A 20,326-nucleotide genomic window follows, 5' to 3' on the forward strand; every position below is an offset into this window, starting at 1 on the left:
TGAAAAATGTAAATTAAAGCCATTTTGTGGGGGCTCAACTGTAAAGGTAGCACATTTTTAGATAGTAATTTCGTTTTACATTACTTTATATTCATGAATTAAATATGCATCATATTTGAACAAAAACAAAAACATCAATAAATTAGAAATATGTTTGAAAATATTTTTGAAAATAAACTTTTGTACACTCAGGTGTGTTTAAGGTTTAAGGAAAGGATTTTATTTTTTAGTTACTCACAAAGCTGCACATTAGAAGACTGAAGGTCTCATGTAAGGCTGAAGGAACACAGACATACAGTAAATAACAAGTGCAATTTATAAACATTGCACTCATTTTAAGATTTCATGTGCATATACATTTTTCTTTTTTAGTTATTTATTTATGATTTTAGGAGTGTATAGAATAACTGGGAAAGGAATTATATTAAATAAAACAATTTGCACTACAAATGAAAAAAAAATAAGAAGTTATCAATTTAAAATAACGTTTTAAGCAATTAGCACATTGGCTTTTACACAAGCCAATAATACAGTGCATAAAAAAAGAAGTTTTCCTTGGACACCTATATAGATTCACAGAAAAAAAAAAAAATCACTTATCAGTCATATACAGACGTCACATAAACAGTGTTATCTTGGCACTTATATAATTAATATGCCTTTAACAAATTAGTTCCTAGAACGTAAAATTAAGAATCATAAGCATTTGCATTTACCTTATTAAATGCTATTTCAAGACACAACAGACATGTCACGTGGAAAAAAAAGCAGAGGGGCATGGAACTGCTCATGTTTGCTTTAACTTGTGTGTTTTAGATTCACAAAGGTTTACTGAATATTTAAATATACACTGGATAGCCAAAATAAAAAAAAATTGCACTCTAGCAATGTTGGAGCACCTTTAGTGTTTAGCTTTGAGTACCATGCTTTAGTTGTGGCATTGATTTGACTATTATGCAGCATCACAACATTTATTTCCATCAAGAGTTGCACATGTTTGGCTGAGATCTTGTATTGACATTGGTAGGATTGAACCACTCTGTAAGGTTGACTCAGCACATCCAAAGACTTTCAGTGGAGTTAAGCTCAGGACTCTGTGGTGACCAACCCATGTGTGAAAATTATTCTTCATTTTCCTTGAACCAGTCTTTCACAATTTGAGCCAGATGAATGCTGGCATCTTCATCTTGAAATATGGCAATTAGATATGTTTCCAAACATGTTATTTTAAGAAATAAAATGCTACACATTGCATCAGTTAGGGTTAAAATAATAGTCAAATGTATAACATGCCAGAAATATATGAATCATCTAATGATCCAATCATAAAATCATTTGCTTATTTAACTTTTGCCATAATATGTCAAACATATGAGTCCAACAAAAAAATATAAAAGGTTGAATCAGAAAGATTGTAGAAAGACTTGATAAAGATTATTATTTTTTATCTTCAGGCTTCTACATTTCTATTTTCAGATTTTCTATGAGAAACTTGTTTAGTGTGCTCAGATTTATCCTTTCCTCTTGTAGCACGCTATTCTCCAGACTTGAATCATGATGGTGCTCCTGAGTGCAGTACAGCCTCTGATGTACAGTAATGGTGTGATGACTGCATTGAGACGCGCCAGAATGCGCAGGGGGTCTGTGCCCTCGTTTCTGAACAAATAGCAAATAGACCCAGTGAAGTTACATATAATAACATGAAGAAATAGCGGCAACCACGAGATCAGAAAACACACGGCCACTATTATGATGAGATAAACGGACGCGCGCTTGTTGTCGCGTTCCTCGCTCGGGGGTTCGCGCTCCAGCTGAAATTTGGCGATGAAGAACAGCCTGACGTTCAACACAATCATGATAATGACGGTGAAAATGTTCACCACAAGAGTACCAAATCCACTCACTCTTTTAGCAACCTCTATAGGCACCAAATTATTAACAGCCACTATGAGGAAAGCATAAAGCCAGTAGGCCAGAATCACCAGCAGGGTTCTGTTGCGCGTCATGCGCTGCGAGTATTTGAAAGGCGCTGAGACCGCGTGGTAGCGATCCGCTTGCGCGGCCAGAATCGCCATATAGGACAGACCCAAGAAAATGGGAACAATGTAGAAAGTGCGAGTCGGGGAGTCATAATAATCGCGTACATCCATAACTCCAGCATAATAATAGGAGACGCCCGAGCAGAAGTCACTCAGACACGTGCTGAGCATGTACATGAAGCGGTTCTCGCTGCGCAGGGATCTGTTCATCACGATGGACACGAACACAGACACGTTGATAAAAATGATGGCTGTGGCGAGAATTATACTGAAGAGAAACAGAAGTGTGTTCTCGAAACTAGTAAGAGGCAGCACGGTGCCGAGACCCGCACTACTCTGAGAAATATTCATGAAAATGACAGTGAATGCACACGAGAGAGAGCACAACCAGAACACTGTATGAATGAAAGCTGATGGTGAGAGCGCGCGACTGGAGTGAGACTCGCGTGCGGAGCGTTTTTAAAATGAGGAGGAGGACTGTCTGAGATGCACGTGGCAGGTTTTCGCCCCCCCCCCCCTCCCTGTTTACTTCATCTGTAAAGCATCTGCTGTGTACAAACATCTAAAAGATGCCTTTAAGATAACAGTTTTACATGTATTATAAATCCTAAATATCTTAAAGACATATCTTCTAAACATCTATTTGACATCTGATAGAAAAACTTCATATATTGTAGGTGAGGAAACTCTCTAAAATACGTCTGGTAGATGTAAATGCAAACATCTAGTAGACATCTTCGTGATGTAGCCTACATGTGCTATCAGGGTAATTTTTTAGCATTGTAATACAGATACAGTGTAGGCCCAAATGCTCTCGCATTAAAAACAGCACGAGTCTCTGCAGCAAGCAAATAAAAGTCTTCCGTGCAGACTATATTCCCATTTGAAGTTATCTGAGCATCAATTCATCAATGTGACATTTAATTCTTATGGGACTGAGCCGTATACTTAAAACAGCCATTAACCAGCACCATTGTCCTCTATCTACTGCAGGCACATTACATGCTCACCTTTAACCAAACTGTTCCACTCTCTGTTGTCTGAAGATTATTTCAGATTTATTTTTTCATGTCCTTTTTGCCCCAGGTTGGACTCTGCTGGCAGTATCAGTCATCGGAAACATCAGCACCAGAGCACTGCACTCCCAAAACAGCTTCATCTTCATGTTAAACACCAGCTTTAGTGACTACTTAACCGTCTGGTTTGTCTTCTAATACTTTTGTCAGTGTAGTACTATATTACTGTCACAATCTCTAGCTGGAGTGCCCATGAGCTTTATTAGAGGCCACTTTGCCTGGACTCATCATCAATTGCATCAATCAATCTCATCACCTCATCAGTCTCACACTATAAGAACAGCACAAACACATGCTCACACATCATTAGTGATTGAATGTTTAGCCTCCTGTTGTCTTGCCTTCCTAGTTTCTGTGCTTAGCTGCCTACCCTGACCTACGCCTGTTTATCTGGATTACTGTTTTGCACTGTCTCTGCTGTTATTGGTTGCTGATGTGTTGATCCTGCCTGTTTCTACTACGCTCTCTGAATTAAAGCTTGCACTTGGATTCCCACTTTGTCGTCACGACTCCTCTAATGTTAAAGAATCACCAGCCTCTGTAACATTAGGGTCATCGTGATGACAAAGTGGGAATCCAAGTGCAAGCTTTAATTCAGAAAGTGTTGTAGAAACAGGCTGGGTCAACACATCAGCAAACAACAACAACAGCAGAGACAAGGCAAAAGAGTAATCCAGATAAACAGGCGAATCCACAAATCCAATCACGTCACACTACGAGCAACAATTACATGCTGCTCCACAAGCCCAGTGTTGGAGCACTAATAAGGGCCAGAAGGGACTTTGGCACTATCTCACCCCAAGCTTAGCTGATAGGATGAGAATCCACTACCCACATAAGAGGTTTAAACAGATAGAATAGGCCTGCAGGGCAGGGATGTCTAAGTTATAGAATCTGACAAAAGTGGATGGCGATGAACAGCCGGTGGCCGCACAGATCTCTCTGATAGATATGCCGATGGACCACGCCCATGAGGAGGCCATTCCACTTGTGGAGTAGGCTCTCACACCAATAGGGCATTTCAGTCCTTCTGATGTGTAAACCAGAGCTATTGCATCAATAATCCAGCGAGATAGTCTTTGCTTAGTAACCGGCAGACCCTTTTGGTGGCCTCCAGAGCAAACAGTTGTTCAGACTGCCTAAACAATTTATAACGTTCCACATAGACTCTCAGAGCCCTAACAGGGCAGAGAGCATTCGGTCCCTGCTCGCTGTCTCCCATGGGAAGTGCCAATAGGGATATTACTTGCGCTCTAAAGGGAGTAGAAAGCACTTTGGGAACATAACTGTGCCTCAGTTTCAAAATGACCTTGTAGTCATTGAGCCCAAACTCAAGGGCCTTATCACTTAAAACAGCCATTCTCCTTGCTTAGGCCAAACTCAATCATGTGGGTGACACAAACACTTAACCTACTCCAAAGCAAGGAGAAGGGCCTTTTTAAGCAATAAGTGCAGCAAGTCAGCCGAACTGAGGGGCTCATATGGGGGCCCCTAGGACCATTGATAAGACCCAACACGGCACAGTCCGAGGGAGAGGAGGATTATGTCTCCTTGCGCTTTTCAGAAATTTGATGACCAAGTCGTTTCTGCCTACTGAATGGCCATCCTCGAGAGAATAATTCGCCCTTAATGGCCGCAAAATATACTTTGATTGTGGATGGGACGCACCCCTTATCCAGGAGCTCTTGCAGAAAACTAAGCATGCAGGACACCTCACATGAAAATGGGTCCACTTGCCGTGCAGAGCACCAATTGAGGAATACTTACTAATTTTGGCTATAGAGCTGTCTCATGGATGGTGCCCTTGCCTCAAGAATGGTGTTGCTTACTCTCGCTGGGAGCCTGTCAGACTCCCATCAAGGCACCAGACATGCAGGCTTCCCAACTCTGGGTGGGGATACCAAATCATGCCTTTCACCTGCGAGAGAAGGTCCCTCCTTAACGGGATGGGCCACGGGGTCATCGTCACCAGCTGCATCAGCTCTGGAAACCAAGCCTGGTATTTGGTTTCCTTGACTCGCCTGATGATCCGGGGAATCAAGGCGATAGGACGAAATGTATATAGGCGAGCTCTGGGCCAGGGCATCTCTCTGTCTGATCTGGCCGAGGCAGGCGGTGCCCATCTTCATCGTGAGAGTCCCTTGAACGAACCACACTACTGGCGCGGCATTTGAAGCAACGGGCGCTGAAATATGCTCTTAGCTCCGGATGCCTGAAGGGATGCTTACGTCGCTGCTTTTGGCTTCTTCCATGGTGGTAAGCAGAGATGGAGCTTCTTCACAGCTCCTTGCTTGCAGAAGAGTCTGTAAAGAGATGATCCTCATCGCTGAAGGAGAATAATCCGATGAATGGCGCTACGGACCAACTTAGACCGATATAGTGGTCGGCCCAGGCCCTTTTGGCGGGCTGAAGCGCCATTGATTTGTGCAGCTACAAAAATGTGAACAAACCAGGCTTCAGCAGTTGAAGAGTTTTTTCATTCATAACGAGAATGAACGTTCGAAAGCCTCATGCGATCTATCATTTATACATTTTAAAATTAAGGAGGAATTTCACTGAATAATTTACCTATGGGAATGTAAAAAGATATATTTTCTCCATACCTTTTTTAAAGAAACGGTATATATGAAATAGATGTAATTACATTCAGTTTCAACATTCCAATTAAATATATTTTCACTGGATAATAGTTTAAAACTAACTTAAAAGCCTGTCCTTTCATTTCAGTGAATTGTTGAATGCATTCATCAAATAAATAAAAAAATTAATTTACATGTCAAGACCATAATTGGAAGTCCCAAGGTCAAACAGAATCATACGACCACATGTACATCCTAAACTTTATTGGACCGTTTTAATAAAACTTTTTAAAAAATATTTTCAGATATAAAGATGAAGACTTAATACTGTAACTGTAAAGGTTATCAGCATCACATCAGTGTTTATTCACCAACAAAAAACGGAAACTGGAGGATTAAAAAAAACTAAAACAAACACAATAATCACATCCAAGTACATGGAAAATGAAACGGGAAGTAACTCAAAACTTGAGAATTTCGGATAACATAGCAGCAACTTAAAGCCAACTTTTAAACTAAAAAAGTCAAACTGATTTGAAATAAATCAATGCGAGCTGTGAGAACAACTGCAGACTCTTCCGTGAAATCAGGTTGACAAAGAAGCTTTACAACACTGAGACCTTAAAACACAGCCAACATGAACTCAAAATCTTCACATAGAGTAAAACCAAAGAAAGATTTCAAACTCAAGGCTCTATGAAACCTTTTAAATCTCTTCTCAATCTCTTATCACCTGCGGCCCACAAGTTCAAGTTCAGTCGACGGCCTGAGTGGTGTTTTGAACCGAAAACTGCGTTGAAGTTGGCAATGAAGCTCTTGCTGCATTGTTACAGTACAGGGATGGAGATGTAGCCGACCAGCAATCGACTCCAGTCGACCGTCAGAACACATAGGATGCATGAACAACATGTAGAGAGTGGAAATGAAGGTAAAACAGAGGAGATGCAGTATTTCACTCTCCCTTTGTGACCAAATCTTCAATGTAGGCGTCCAGCTCATCGTCACTGCTGATCTCAATGTCCTGTCGAACAAAATAAACATTAATAAAGGAATCAATGTCAAACTTCAAAAAAAAAAAACAATCTGTTTCCGTTGATAATTCGAAACGGTAATTTAAATTAGTGCTGTCAAATAATTAATCGTGATTAATCACATACAGAACAAGCTTTGTATACAAAATGTGTATATTATTTATTATGTATAGGCCTATATAAGCTATATAGTACACAAACATACATGTATATATTTTTAATATTTACATGCATATATATATTCAGGTATAATTATTATATAAATATTAGTATTTCATATATAAACATGCATGCATGCATGTGTGTGTGTGTGTGTATTTATATGTACATGATAAATATACACACATGCGCGTAATTTGCAGGTGGGTTACGGGGGTCATGACCCCCCCAAAAATCAGATCCAACTAATATAACCCCCTTAATATCATAACATCATTCAGATTAAAATAATATGAAATATTCAGAATTAATACTTTTGTTCGTTTTCTTTATTAATTTCATTTGCCAGCAAGAAAGATAGTATCATATTTTAAATAATCTGTAGTGTAAATTAGCATGTTACCTTTTACACAAGAAAATTATTCATATGCTGCGAGTTTAACCCCCCCAATGGTAGACCCAAAGTTACGCCCTTGTATACACATCACACACTTTTATTTTGGATGCGATTAATCGCTTGACAGCACTACTAATAAACAATATATTTTTCTTTGACAACAGCTCACAAAATCAAAACTAACAGCAAAACTGATTTACACAGGAGTGTTATTATGTGTGTAAATGCAGTAAAGTGTGTGTGTGTTTTTTTCAGACCTCCTGGACTTTCTGCAGAAGAGCGACGATGTTGGTTCTGAGTTTGCGCAGTTTCTCCTCAGATTCTTTGAGTTTGGCTTCTGCCCCGCTGCTCTTCTCCTCCACGGCTCGTGCGCGTGACTCCGCCCGAGTTTGGTAGGAGTTACACAAACTCTGCAGTCCGGCCTCATACTGCTGGAAATACTCTTTCTGCAATTCATAAGACAGTCAATTAATACGTGCATGCACTCAAACAATTTAGCTTTGATATAAATATCTCTGAAGGATTCTGTGTAGCAGCAACGATGGTCTGCACTCACGATGGGAAAGGCCACAAGGTCCTCAGCACTCATAGTGTTCACAGAATCTTTAGGGATTCGGAAATCCGGAGGGAAGAAGTACCGTAGCAACGTCCTGTGCCAAACACACATGAACGGAGGGTTCAAATGCACACAGAATGCACATATTATCATCAGAAGAAGAGAGCACGAACACACCTTATCATGGACACAAGGCCTTCCGTGGTCTCTCTGCTCGGCCCGCTCTGAGTCGTGTCAGGCTCTGCAGCGGTGGGCGGAGTTACAGACCGTGCTGGACCCTGATTGGTGTCTGGACTTCTGGACTCTGGAGAGGCGGGACGCATGAGACGGACGTCATCGCTGCCCTTAAACACCCTGAAAACAAACACAAATTAAACATTCTTGAGTCACAAGCGACAGACGTGTTTATGTGTGTGTTTGTGCATGTACCAGCGGTCTCTTGGAGTGTTCATGGGAACATAGTCGAACTTGACCTTCCAGCGTACGCTCTCCTTTCCCGTCTCTACTGCGGTTACACGACCCGTGAACCACTCGCCGTTCACCTTCGCCTCCACCTGCATTCCTTTATCTACAACACCAACAGTTCATTAGATCTATAAAAAATGCACCAGAATTGGATTTATCCATTTGTAATGCAAAAATTTACAAATCTTACCTTTCTGTGCATTTTTTGCTGCATCTTTCTTCAGATCTTCATTAGTGCTATTTGTGATAACCTGTCGGTGGAATTAAAATCCATTACAATAATTCGGCAAAAAAAAAAAAAATGCACTCACCTTCAGACCATACAAGATTTAGAGGAGTTTGTTAATGTGAACCAATTTGGAGAAATGTAGCATTGCATCACTTGCTCACCAATGGATGTGGATGGGTGCCGTCAGAATGAGAGTCCAAACAGCTGATAAAAACATCACAATAATCCACAGCACTCCAGTCCATCAGTTTAAAGTTAAAAACTCTCAATGATGAATTTTGTTTCTTATAAAACACACAGCTTTTGGCTTCTCGAGTCATTAACTGATGGACTGGAGTGGATTATATAATACTTGTGGATTATTGTGATGTTTTAATCAGCTGTTTGGACTCTCATTCTGACGGCACCCATTCACTGCAGAGGATCCATTGCGGAGCAAGTGATGCAATGCTACATTTTCTATTCTATTTTGATGAAGAAAAATTCATACCATACAATTTCAGAACATTTTAGGCTGAACTTTCTTTGAGGTGTGAATGTTACCTCAGCATTGGTCTGTTTGACAGCTGCTTCGGCTGCCGCTGGTATCGGTGTTTTTTTTTCCACTGCAGCTTTCCCTCGAGCCTGAACAGATGCCGCCATCTTTGATTTTTTAGGTTGAGGTTCATCCTCTTCTGATGCACTGTCTTCTTCGTCCTCCTCTTCCTCCTCCTCTTCTTCTTCTTCCTCCTCTTCACTTTCTTCTTCCTCTGCATCTTTCTTCTCTTCCTGGACTTTACCTTTCTTTACGTTTCCTTTCTTGTTGGTTGGAGTTTGTTTGCTAGCAGTCTTGGTGGATGATGGCTGCCAGAAAAACCACATATCAGTTTGTTGTAATATTTTGTCACGATCAGCATTAAAGCACCATATTTAAAGTTTGAGTAAATGAGATTACTTACTGTAGTAGTGCGGCTCTGCGCGGCGCTTCTGCGAGCTGGTGTTTTTGTGGGCGGCGGTGGGGGCGGAGCTACAGGTTTGGGAGTGGGTTTTGTTGCCTTCGTTGCAGGAGCTGGTGATGACTTTGCTTTGGACGGAGGGGGAGGAGCTGGTGGGGTCCGGGTCGGTCGTGAAGGAGGTGTGGCTTTAGGGGGAGGAGTTTTTGCTATTTGTGGCTGACTGACAGCTTTTCTGACCACTGCGGGGAGAGGAGGGGATCTGGGGCGGGGCGCTGCTCGCTGAGATGAGCGCGTCGGCTATTAGGGAGGATAATTCGTAAAAAAATGTATGGATATTTATTTTTTATAATAAAATAAAACTATGCATAGCATCAAACGTGTCAAAAATGTGTCTAGGTCACCTTTACCTTCTTAAAATATTTAAAAAATCCTTAAACTTTACCTACTTTTAGGACAATTATCTTCCTGAAAATTAAGCATGTTTTCCCCTCTAGTTATTATACTGTAATGTCAACAAAAGATGTATGATATAAATTAGGTTAATCTGGTATTTCTATGGTATGGTTTAAAAAGAAATCAGTATTATGAAAAATTCAGAAGTCTAGATGCATTACATTACAGAATTACCATTCAACTATTCCTTTAATTGCGATGCTAAATTCCAGATTTTTCCTTTAGATTTTTCGGCTGAAATATAACCTAGACATTTTTTTTGCTGAGATTTATCCACATGCATCCAGAAGCAGACGCTGTACCTGAGGCGTGCGCTCTTCTGCAGGTTTTGTACTGACATCCAGAGGGAGCCGTTTTAAATCTGCTGCTGATTTTATTGTTGTGGTTTTCTGAATGAGGAGAGACGAAACATTCATTTACACAAAATGAACACAGAACGGCTCAGAGCGTGGAGATGTTAGACAGACCTGCAAGGACTCCAGTTTTTCTTGCTGCTGGCGGATTTTCTCGGACAGGTCTTTCTGTTTATCCTCTGATGACTTGATGTCCTTTTTCAAAACACCAATGGGCAAATTCTGCTTCTGCTCAGGAGCATCACACCTAACAGAACAGACCAATAACAAACCAAGGAATAGAAGTCTTGAACGGTTAGAATGCCTCTGGTATCTAGTCTCCAAACCTGTCCTGCGTTCCGTCGGGGTTCATGAGACACATCCAGCTGTCTGGGTACCGTTTGTCCACGGCATCCATCTGAAATGGTAGCGTCCGCCACTTCAGACACTTATCTACAGGAAACAATGTAAAATGTGAAAAACTAGATTGTTTCGGGTTTTTCTTTCCTGACCCAAGTCAAACAAACTCTAGTCCCTATATAAGGCTTAGATGCTCCTTTAATGTAAGCTTAGCAATTTTGACTCTTTTTAGTATCTATCCGGCAAAAATAGTAATGTCTGATTCGCTTCTCATATAAAAAAAAATTGTCCTTAACAATTGTCAGTAATTGGAGCGACATTATAATTATATTTTGCACTAAAGCGTAACACTACAGATAAGGAATTAGGATCAAATCAGTAATCTTGAGTACTAAGATTATGTTCTTGGCATATTTACACATTTAGATATTTTGGCATGTTAAAGCAACTTTCTGACTGTTCGTACCACACTGGATGGTGACCGGGATCTCCATGGTCCTCCGTCTGCGAAACCGAAGTTCATTTGACGGAACGGAGTTCCAGTTGGCCGACAAATACCCAAATTCATCCCAGAATTTCACTATACCCTTCTGAGCTGTTAAGGGAAACAATAATTCATATATACAGTATGTCTGCACATATTACTATAAAAAAAGAAGCCACACGGACTGACCTATACCAATGTCCTTCCAGTACTGGGCGAGATATTCTCCCATGGCTCTCAGTAAGTGTCTGTATTCTTTAGCGTCTGCAAAGTCCTGCTTGTTGTGCGTTGGCTCGAGCACTAGATAGGGAACATCCACTACTCCGACAACACCCCCACAGGCCCTGGTAGACACACAGACAGTGGTCATCATCACCGCTAATGCTACTCTAGCACATCAGCTTGGTTTTTTTTCCACTCACATTCCTCCCTCCAGCTGTGGTCCCGTCTTCTCGTACATCTTAATTAGACGGCTGCAGTTATAGACGAACATTCCATCCTGGTCTCGTCTCTCGATGTTCACGCCAAAGATAAAGTTCAGCTCCTTGGGCTCTTTCAAAGCTCTGAAATGTGAAGAACAGACAAAACGCTGCAGGAAACAATGTGTTGCGTGAATACACTCTATATAATAATAAACAAGTGTGTTCTCAAGGATATGAAGGGGTTTATGCAAAAAACAAGCTTTAAACATTTCCAGGCATACTTTAAGAAGTCATATTGTGTTTGTGGGTGTGATTACTTTTGTTTGGATGCATGGATGGCTTGTTTTCTAGTAGCTTCGGCACGTAACGCCACAGCCGAATCTTGTGCCTTTCTCAGTGCGGCCTGAAATCAGCGACAGAAAATAAAACAAATTCATGAAAAACCAATAAGCACTTTGAAATTGACATTTAATGAATTCATTGATAAATAGAACTCCAGAAGATAATGCGAGTAGTTCTGTTTTGTGCAATGCAAAGGTTGCCAAGGCTATGCTGTTTCCAAGGTAATCGGAATGTTTATGTTTCAACCATGTTGCTATGCTGATGTTAGAATGTTCTGGAATGTGTTTCCTGAATGTTTCACAAACGTTTCCCGGAATTTTGCCGCTTTTGTAAAATTCAAATCACATTGGTTAGAGCTGTCGGTAATGACATCAAGTAAGTTAAAACTTCTGCTAGTTCAATTTGAGATCCAATTAATGTGAGATTACTTCTGTAAATAATGAACATTTGAACCGTTTTTGTTCTCATGCATTTCAGAGGTTTCATTATATGTGACCCTGGACTACACCCCAGTGTCATTTTTTCGTAATTGAGATTTATACAGAAACAAACAAGCTTTCCATTGATGTATGGTTTATTAGGACAATATTTGGCAGAGATACAGCTATTTGAAAATCTGGAATTTGAGGGAGGAAAAAAATTTAAATACTGAGAAAATCATCTTTAAAGTTGTCCAAGTGAATTCTTAGCAATTCATATTACTAAGTTTTGATATTTTTAATGGTAGGAAATTTACAAAATATCTTCATGGAATATGATCTTTACTTAATATCCTAATGATTTTTGGCATAAAATAAAAATCGATAATTTTGACCCATACAATGTATTTTTGGCTATTGCTACGAATATATCCCATAGACTTAAGACTGCTTTTGTGCTCCAGGGTCACATATTTCTCCAGGATCCCCAGAGCATGTACACAAATGGCACTTGAAATCGCTTAAACTAAAAGACATATAATTAAAAATATATTTGAATGTAATGTAAGAAACAGATTATATTATATGTTTGCTTATTTTGCTTAAGTGCATGATCTATTTTAAGTCCTTACTAAAATAAACTATGCTTCTAGCTGCAGTTCCAACCACATAAATGCAACACTGTTTGCAAACTATGGATTCAGGAAACACCAAATCCTTGAACCACGCTGGTAATGATGAAGCTTGTCACTATAGGTGGCTAACTATGCTCTTGGGAAATGAAGTTGATGGCCCAGGTCAGTCCTTATTCATTGGACGTTCTTGTAATCATTTGCTATCGTGTTCTACAGAAAGGTTGATATCTTTGATCTATGATCAAGATCCTTTCTGGGTCTGAAGTGTGTGTTGGGTTGGCTTACTCTGGCTTCTTTGGATAAGTCATCACCAAGCTTTAACTCCAGTGCACGAGCTTTACTCTCGGCCTCTCGTGCCTTCTCCTCAGCTAGAGAGGAAGTCAAACACATGCACAAAAAGAGACAAAAGGGACATAAATGGTTTGATTTTACAGCATCTGCCAGGTCTAATTCTCTCACTAAGAATCCAGTCCAAAACCATTTACATTTCTTCTTTTTTTGTTCCAGTCTTTATCAAGGGAAGCGCTAAAAGAGGCATTTATAACAATGTCCACTGTGTGTGTGTGTGTGTGTTAGAATGAGCAGCTACATCCTGTCAAAACCTGTGGTTCAGTGTTTGAAGAGGTTAAAAGCAGAAACGTTCAGATAGAGGAAATGCCATTTAGAAGCCACAAAGCCTGAAGTCAACTTCCCTTAATATCTTCGAGTCCACTTTGAGATGTTTACGTGGAGTGAGGTCAAACTCACCAAGTTTCGACAGGTGATCTGCCTTCTTGACCTCCTGCTCCGCACGAGTTTTAAAGCGAGTCGATGTGTATTTGTACATCCTAGAAGTCAAAAGAAAAGAATGCACAGATGAGTATATATATGAATTCAGGATTTTTTGGCACCACCTCTGAGAGAGTTTTCACACTTAAGTTTTTACAAGTAGTTCTTGTAAACATGCAAACTAATTTTTTTTCCCACTCAGTTCACAACATTAAGAAGTCATTTTGGTTTGAAAATACCTTGAAACTGTATATTTTTTTCATGTTTACCTAGGGTTATATAAGCAACAGGACAATCTCTTGGTTCTAACTTTGTGACCCTGAATGAAGATCCTCATCCTGGGGTCGATGTACAGGACAGCAGCATACGCACGGAACGACCTCCTCTCTGGCTTCCTGTTAACAACACAAAAGTATGTGTCAGCATCACCGAAAAACATCCAACACTACATTAACATGTTTAAAACCAATGCATTATGCCAGCTCAAGAGAAACAGGAGTTTAGATCCAACCTACTGACGTTGACTGGTTCGTTTAAAGAGGTCATGAACTATTTCAGTTTTACATTTTTTTATAATGCTCTCAGTCTTTCTGAAAATCCTGCGTTGAATTGTGCCTTGTTTGTAAATAAAAACACGGTAAAATAAAACCTCTCGGTCAGGACTTGGTAATGCACAGCGTCTTGTTGTCTTTGGAGCATCTTTACCGTTAGATTTATTTTTAGACCTGTGTTTGCCTCTCTCCTAATTTACAATACATGTGCAAATTGGTGGGCGGAGCTAAACAGTCAGTGATGTAGAGTCGGTGGGCAGGGCTAAAGAGGCAGTGCTGTAGAATCGATGGGCGGAGCTAAACAAGCAGTGATGTAGAAGCAGGCATTGATCTTCTGTGGAGGCGGGGTTTAGCCACACTATTACTTCATAAAGTGTCACATTCCACAAGCTGACATTTTGGCAGATTATCTTCAATATAAGATGTTTTTAGACTGACGAGAAAGTTTGAAATTCTGAATCTTACAGGATATTTTTATAATACAATACCCTTATATGTCGAAATTTTGGATTTTGGATTTCTAAGCTCATATATAGGTATATTTCAGCAAAAATTTACATTTGCTGAAATTTTACTCACCGACAGATCATCAAAAATGTAGATGAGTTTGGTTTTTTCATCAGAACAGATTTGGAGAAATGTCTCCGTTATCACCAGTAAAATATGGAGTGCCACAAGGATCCGTCCTAGGTCCCCTTCTATTCTCAATATACATGTTGCCTCTTGGTAATATTATTAGAAAATACGGAATTAGCTTCCACTGTTATGCTGATGATACTCAGCTATATATCTCAATGAGACCAGATTCCACTTTTAAATTATCTAAACTAGCAGAGTGTTAAAAATGTAAAAGATAGGATGAACAATAATTTTCATCTATTAAATTCGGATAAGACCGAGATATTAATTATTGGACCAAAAAAAAGTACACAGAATCTAGTATAGACTACAATCTGCAACTAGACGGATGTACTGTTACTTCCTCTACAGTCAGAAATCTGGGTGTTATATTAGACAGCAACTTGTCTTTTGAAAATCATATTCCCAATGTTACAAAATCAGCATTCTTCCATCTTAGAAACATTGCCAAGCTACGAAACATGTTGTCTGTTTCTGATGCAGAAAGCTAGTTCATGCATTCATGACCTCTAGACTGGACTATTGTAATGCACTTCTAGGTGGTTGTCCTGCTTCGTCAATAAACAAGCTACAGGTAGTCCAAAATGCAGCAGCTAGAGTCCTTATGAGGTCAAGAAAATATGATCATATTACCCCAATTTTACAGTCTCTGCACTGGCTACCTATTAAGTTCTGTATCAGTTACAAATTATCATTACTTACCTATAAGGCCCTAAATGGTTTAGCTCCTGTGTACCTAACTAGACTTCTACCACGTTACAACCCATCACGCTCCCTAAGGTCACAAAACGCTGGACTTTTGGTAGTTCCTAGGATAGCAAAGTCCACTAAAGGAGGTAGAGCTTTCTCACATTTGGCTCCCAAACTCTGGAATAGCCTTCCTGATAATATTCGGGGTTCAGACACACTCTCTCTGTTTAAATCTAGATTAAAAACGCATCTCTTTCGCCAAGCATTCGAATAATGTATCTCTTAAATTGTGAGTGTAGTTCCATCTGATCAAATGTGCATTCTTATTCTTTAGCTTGGGTTAAACTAATTAATTTTACTTTATTGGAACAGCAGCTATGCTAATGATGTCTCTTCTAGGATTTACACAAGCTCCAGTCTGGATCCAGAACACCGGAGAAGAGATGATGCTGACCTTCAGAGGACCCCAGATGATGCTAACCCTGAATCAACAAACAGAACTAACAAATATTTCTACTATGCAATCACATAAAAATTACTGTCATATGCACATAAACTGACGGTCACCACTGATAAGCTACTACTAAATATTGTAGAAAAGTAATTTTCTGTAAAGTTGCTTTACAATGATTTGTATCGTAAAAAGCGCTCTACAAATAAACTTGAATTGAATTAAATTATATAATAATACCTATGCAAGAAATATATTTTTACTTAAATATTAAATTAAAAAAATGAACAAAAAACTGTGGAACACGTAGCCTAGTATGCAGAGTTTCGGTTCATTTTTGTGCTGCTCAAAATGAAACCAGACGGCAGAAAGTGTCCTCCTGTTTTTTTAGGCTTATTCTTCAAAAGCATAAGGATTTGTTTTTATTGTGAATGTACACAAATAAAGACAAACCTTTTACAATTTCCGATTATCTTTTTGAGTAAGAGGAGTAGTTGCTTCCACTGGGGAAAAAATAAACAAGTGCTGCATGCACTTTGGTCCATTGACAGTGCAGCCTGTTTATTATCATAAGTTTAGTCAGTCAAACATGGAAAAAAAAAACCCACACTGCTCAGTTTATATTTGTAGTAAAATCTGTGCCGTTAAGTGCTATCACCGTACTACCGTGATGTTATGCAAAACATTTGGTTTTACGTGGATATTGGAACGCGAGTGAAGTACATAAATCATAATTTGCCATTCAAATACATTGAAAATATGGAAACATTTGATTTTGTGTTGAAAGAGAACCACTGGACTTTCATTCTGACGGCACCCATTGACTGCAGAGCATCATTTGGTGAGCAAGTGATGTAATGCTGAATTTTTCCCAATCTGATGAAGAAAAACAAACTCCTCTACATATTGGATGGCCTGAGAGTGTGTACATTTTCAGTAGATTTTCTTTTGGTGTGAATTATTGCTTCAAGTGTGTTTAATCACAGATGCTAAGATCTAGAGAAAGGTGAACAGCTAATAGTTTGCGAGTTAACTCACACTCCCTCTACGGGCGTCCCAGCCATCATAATGTCCTGGTGGTCTGTCTCCACATCCAACTCCGGCTCTCGGTTATCCATCAACTTCAAGTTATAAACTACAACCAGCGTACCTACAAACACACAGTAATCCGATTTAACAGCTTCTGAATCCAAGACACTCTCACTGTGCAACAACTCTTTATTTTCTTATGTTGAATGCAAGCCTTAGTGCAATTCAGCTCTTTAATGTTTTGTTGCATGTGTGCTATTTGATACATGCACATTATGTTGAAGGGAAGTGTATAATGTCTATAAATGGCATTCAGATTAATCACATAGATTTCATTTTTTATAAAAGTGCTGCAAAAACGAACCACTGGGTCCTTCGATCTTCTTGAACTGGCGGAATAGCTGCTCTTCGTTCTTAAAAGGTGAATACTTAAAGATGAGTTCAGTCTCAGTAGCGTACTTCTCCGTGTCGGGAGTCAGAGGCTGCTGGGTCTTCGCATCCCAACTGGGTAATGGGACAATCACCTACGAGAACAGGGCAATAACTCAGACGTCTGCTCTTCGTTCAGAATGAGTGACTGTCAGAAATCAACGATTGCTTACCTCGTCCAAACCCTCTTCCTCATGAAATGTTCGCGACAAAAACAAACACGTTAACTTGTCATCTTTTTTGGTAAAAAGGATGAAGTCCTTCCCAATACGCATGGAACCCCTAAAAGAGACCAGGATGTTTATGTATTAAAAAAATCCCTTGAATATCAAGATACAGGCTTTTTATTGGTTTGAGGTAAAAGTGTAATAGTACTTACGACTTTAATCCATTTCCATACTGGCCAATGTGAGTGGACTCTGGGAATCGTTTGCTTGATTTGCCGAACTGGATGACATGTGTGGCTTCGCCTGTTTAAAACATTTCTACTGTCATCACTGGGTCGTGTATGAGATGTTGAGTTGTTGAGTGGAAATGCATGCATTTTTAGTTTAGTATGAAGGGTTTCGTTTTCTTTGCTTTACTCACTGGGGTCCATTCCAGTGCCATCGTCGAGGAAACACAGCATAAACCCGCCTCTCAGATCTGGTCTCTTTTCTGATTGGCCATAACAAATGAATACGAAAATGTATTGGGATGAATACGAATACATATTTTTGCTAGTGTTGAAATGCATTTCTGTATCTTAAAACTATTGTATCTAACCTGTATAGATGTCTATCCGTGTTGCATTTGCATCTCTGAGGACGAGAAATGGAGTGAATGTTCACGTCAATGGTGCAAATAATTTTAATGATTCCTCAGTATGATTTGGCATGTCAGTAATGCTTAATAATTACTGATGGAAAAACAGTGTTTGTACCTTGAGTTGTCCACGAGTTCGGCCAAAGCTCCAAAAAGAAACTCGTGGGTTGTCCTGTTGGTAATAAAATGATCGGTCAACAACAACAAAAAATAACCCTTTCCATTGATTGCATTGATGTGTTACTTTTTAGTTTATGGCTGATAAACGCAGACGTATGTGTCAAAAAGGAGAGTTGTTATACAAGAATAATTCATATGAATGCATAGGAATTTATAAACAAAACATCATCCTCCCCAATTGTTGTTTAGTGTTTGATTTACAAAAACATATACACTGTCTACACTGCCATTGATAGTCTGTGCATCACATTGCTATAAAAAAATGAGCTCTGCATTGCCAAAATGTCAATAATTGAAAAACACAGCATTTCATTGGAAATTAATGACTTTTAGATATATTGCTACTGCAAGCTGCTCTGTAGAAAGAAAATATTTGGCGATCCCACAGCAGCATAATCTAAATGCTTAAAATCAACCACATGATCTCAAAAATAGCATGGGAATGCTTTCCAGAGCCCTCATGGTAGCCTGTTTCAGGACATTTCTCTCCTAGGAATGGTTTTACCAAACCCCATTATGGAAAAAACATGGCATAGTTATTTAATTACATAACGTTAAGGTTCACGTGCATATAAACACACTAAAATTGGTACTTACGAGTTTGTGTGCAGATATTCAAAGGTAAGCTGAGCTCGGTTTAATGAGCTGTAATTTGTGTAGGCCATTGTCTCAAAATAAAGCTAATTTAAAAAAAGGGGAAAAAAAGAGAAAAACCAGCTGATAGTATTCACGTCTCGAATCTACATTCTTTCCATATGATGAGAATCAAGTGTGATTGTTCGAAAACCTAGAAAACAAGAAACAAACACATCAGCAAACACCATTCACTGATCTACTGCAAAACTGAAGTATATCACTTGTTAACCAAATCAATGGAAAAGGTAATAACACATTGCTTAATGGGATATATATATAGTGATAACAGTTGGTAATATTGGCCGTCAAATTAATAAGTGAAAATATAGATTAAAAAATAATTGTTAAATCAAATGCATTCCTACAGAATTCAGTTGCAATACATTGTGGGGTTCCCCACAGTGTGTTATACTGCACTTTGGCAAACGCACTTGCATACTGTGCCCAGGATGCATTCTGCATACTACATATCACAAAAATAGTTAAATACTGTAGCCTCAAATTGAAAAGAGAAAAAACTCAGTATTTGAGATTTGTCATTCTGTGTGCTTGTTCCATCTCGCCATATTAAACCTTCAGTTACTGTAAATTATTTTAAATATGCTTTCTTATTGTAGGCGTGCATGATGCATTTTTTTCCACATGTACAACTTTTGCCATTTACAATGATAATGCATATTTTATTTTTCTCGGCTAAATAATGAACCGTACAGGTGAGCTCATAAATAGGGTAACGTTATCTCTTACTGCCCGTCCTTGAACTGACTAAATTCACAGAGAAACACACGCCAGGCCAACCCATGCTGCAAGGCCCTTAAGATCCATGCAACAGCACAGACTGGTGATCTGCTAGAATATTCAAATCACTTAACGCTCAAATTAGTATCTAGACTGTCAGATTTATCTCCTGACTCATGCAATGAAGCATGCACATGAACCCTGGTCAAATATCTGCGGCCTGCCCATAACCATCCGTCTATATTCACAAAACCAACAGCCTTTGTACTGTAACACAAGCAATATATGTGATTTCAATAATGCAAACCATTTAACCACTCCTCGGCCCCCGTTTGATTTTATCCAGAGGTTTCTGCCGGTTGCATGAGGAAAGCTACCAAACAGAACGTGTTTATTCCTTTTCCGTTCATAGAAAGCAGACGCAAGGCCTTGAATCGCTCCAGCAGCTCTTTCCCTCGAACAACACGCAGAAGCGCCGAGCTCAACCTGCCCCGCCCT

General features: G+C 39.4%; 2 protein-coding genes across 2 annotated transcripts; both read right to left on the reverse strand.

Annotated features, from left to right (window-relative positions):
- Nucleotides 1-1,457: 1,457 nt before the first annotated feature.
- Nucleotides 1,458-2,521, reverse strand: LOC127946774 (melanocortin receptor 4-like). Its single transcript, XM_052543531.1, has one exon. It carries the CDS (start codon nt 2,388-2,390, stop codon nt 1,512-1,514), a length of 879 nt encoding a protein of 292 aa, XP_052399491.1. The 5' UTR covers nt 2,391-2,521; the 3' UTR covers nt 1,458-1,511.
- Nucleotides 2,522-5,941: 3,420 nt separating this feature from the next.
- On the reverse strand, nt 5,942-20,300 carry LOC127946927 (ATPase MORC2A). Its single transcript, XM_052543741.1, has 27 exons — nt 20,136-20,300; nt 19,052-19,241; nt 18,393-18,446; nt 18,236-18,270; nt 18,059-18,127; nt 17,850-17,940; nt 17,644-17,752; nt 17,406-17,565; nt 17,051-17,162; nt 13,951-14,076; nt 13,661-13,740; nt 13,199-13,281; nt 11,835-11,920; nt 11,518-11,658; nt 11,285-11,439; nt 11,078-11,206; nt 10,599-10,704; nt 10,387-10,519; nt 10,222-10,308; nt 9,470-9,763; nt 9,075-9,374; nt 8,493-8,553; nt 8,267-8,405; nt 8,015-8,191; nt 7,838-7,931; nt 7,539-7,727; nt 5,942-6,715 (listed from the first exon to the last, which is right to left on the reverse strand). Exons 2-27 carry the CDS (start codon nt 19,117-19,119, stop codon nt 6,647-6,649), a joined length of 3,147 nt encoding a protein of 1,048 aa, XP_052399701.1. The 5' UTR covers nt 19,120-19,241; nt 20,136-20,300; the 3' UTR covers nt 5,942-6,646.
- Nucleotides 20,301-20,326: the final 26 nt, after the last annotated feature.

The sequence above is a fragment of the Carassius gibelio genome, chromosome A25 (genome assembly GCF_023724105.1).
Source record: "Carassius gibelio isolate Cgi1373 ecotype wild population from Czech Republic chromosome A25, carGib1.2-hapl.c, whole genome shotgun sequence".
Lineage (NCBI taxonomy): Eukaryota > Metazoa > Chordata > Actinopteri > Cypriniformes > Cyprinidae > Carassius > Carassius gibelio.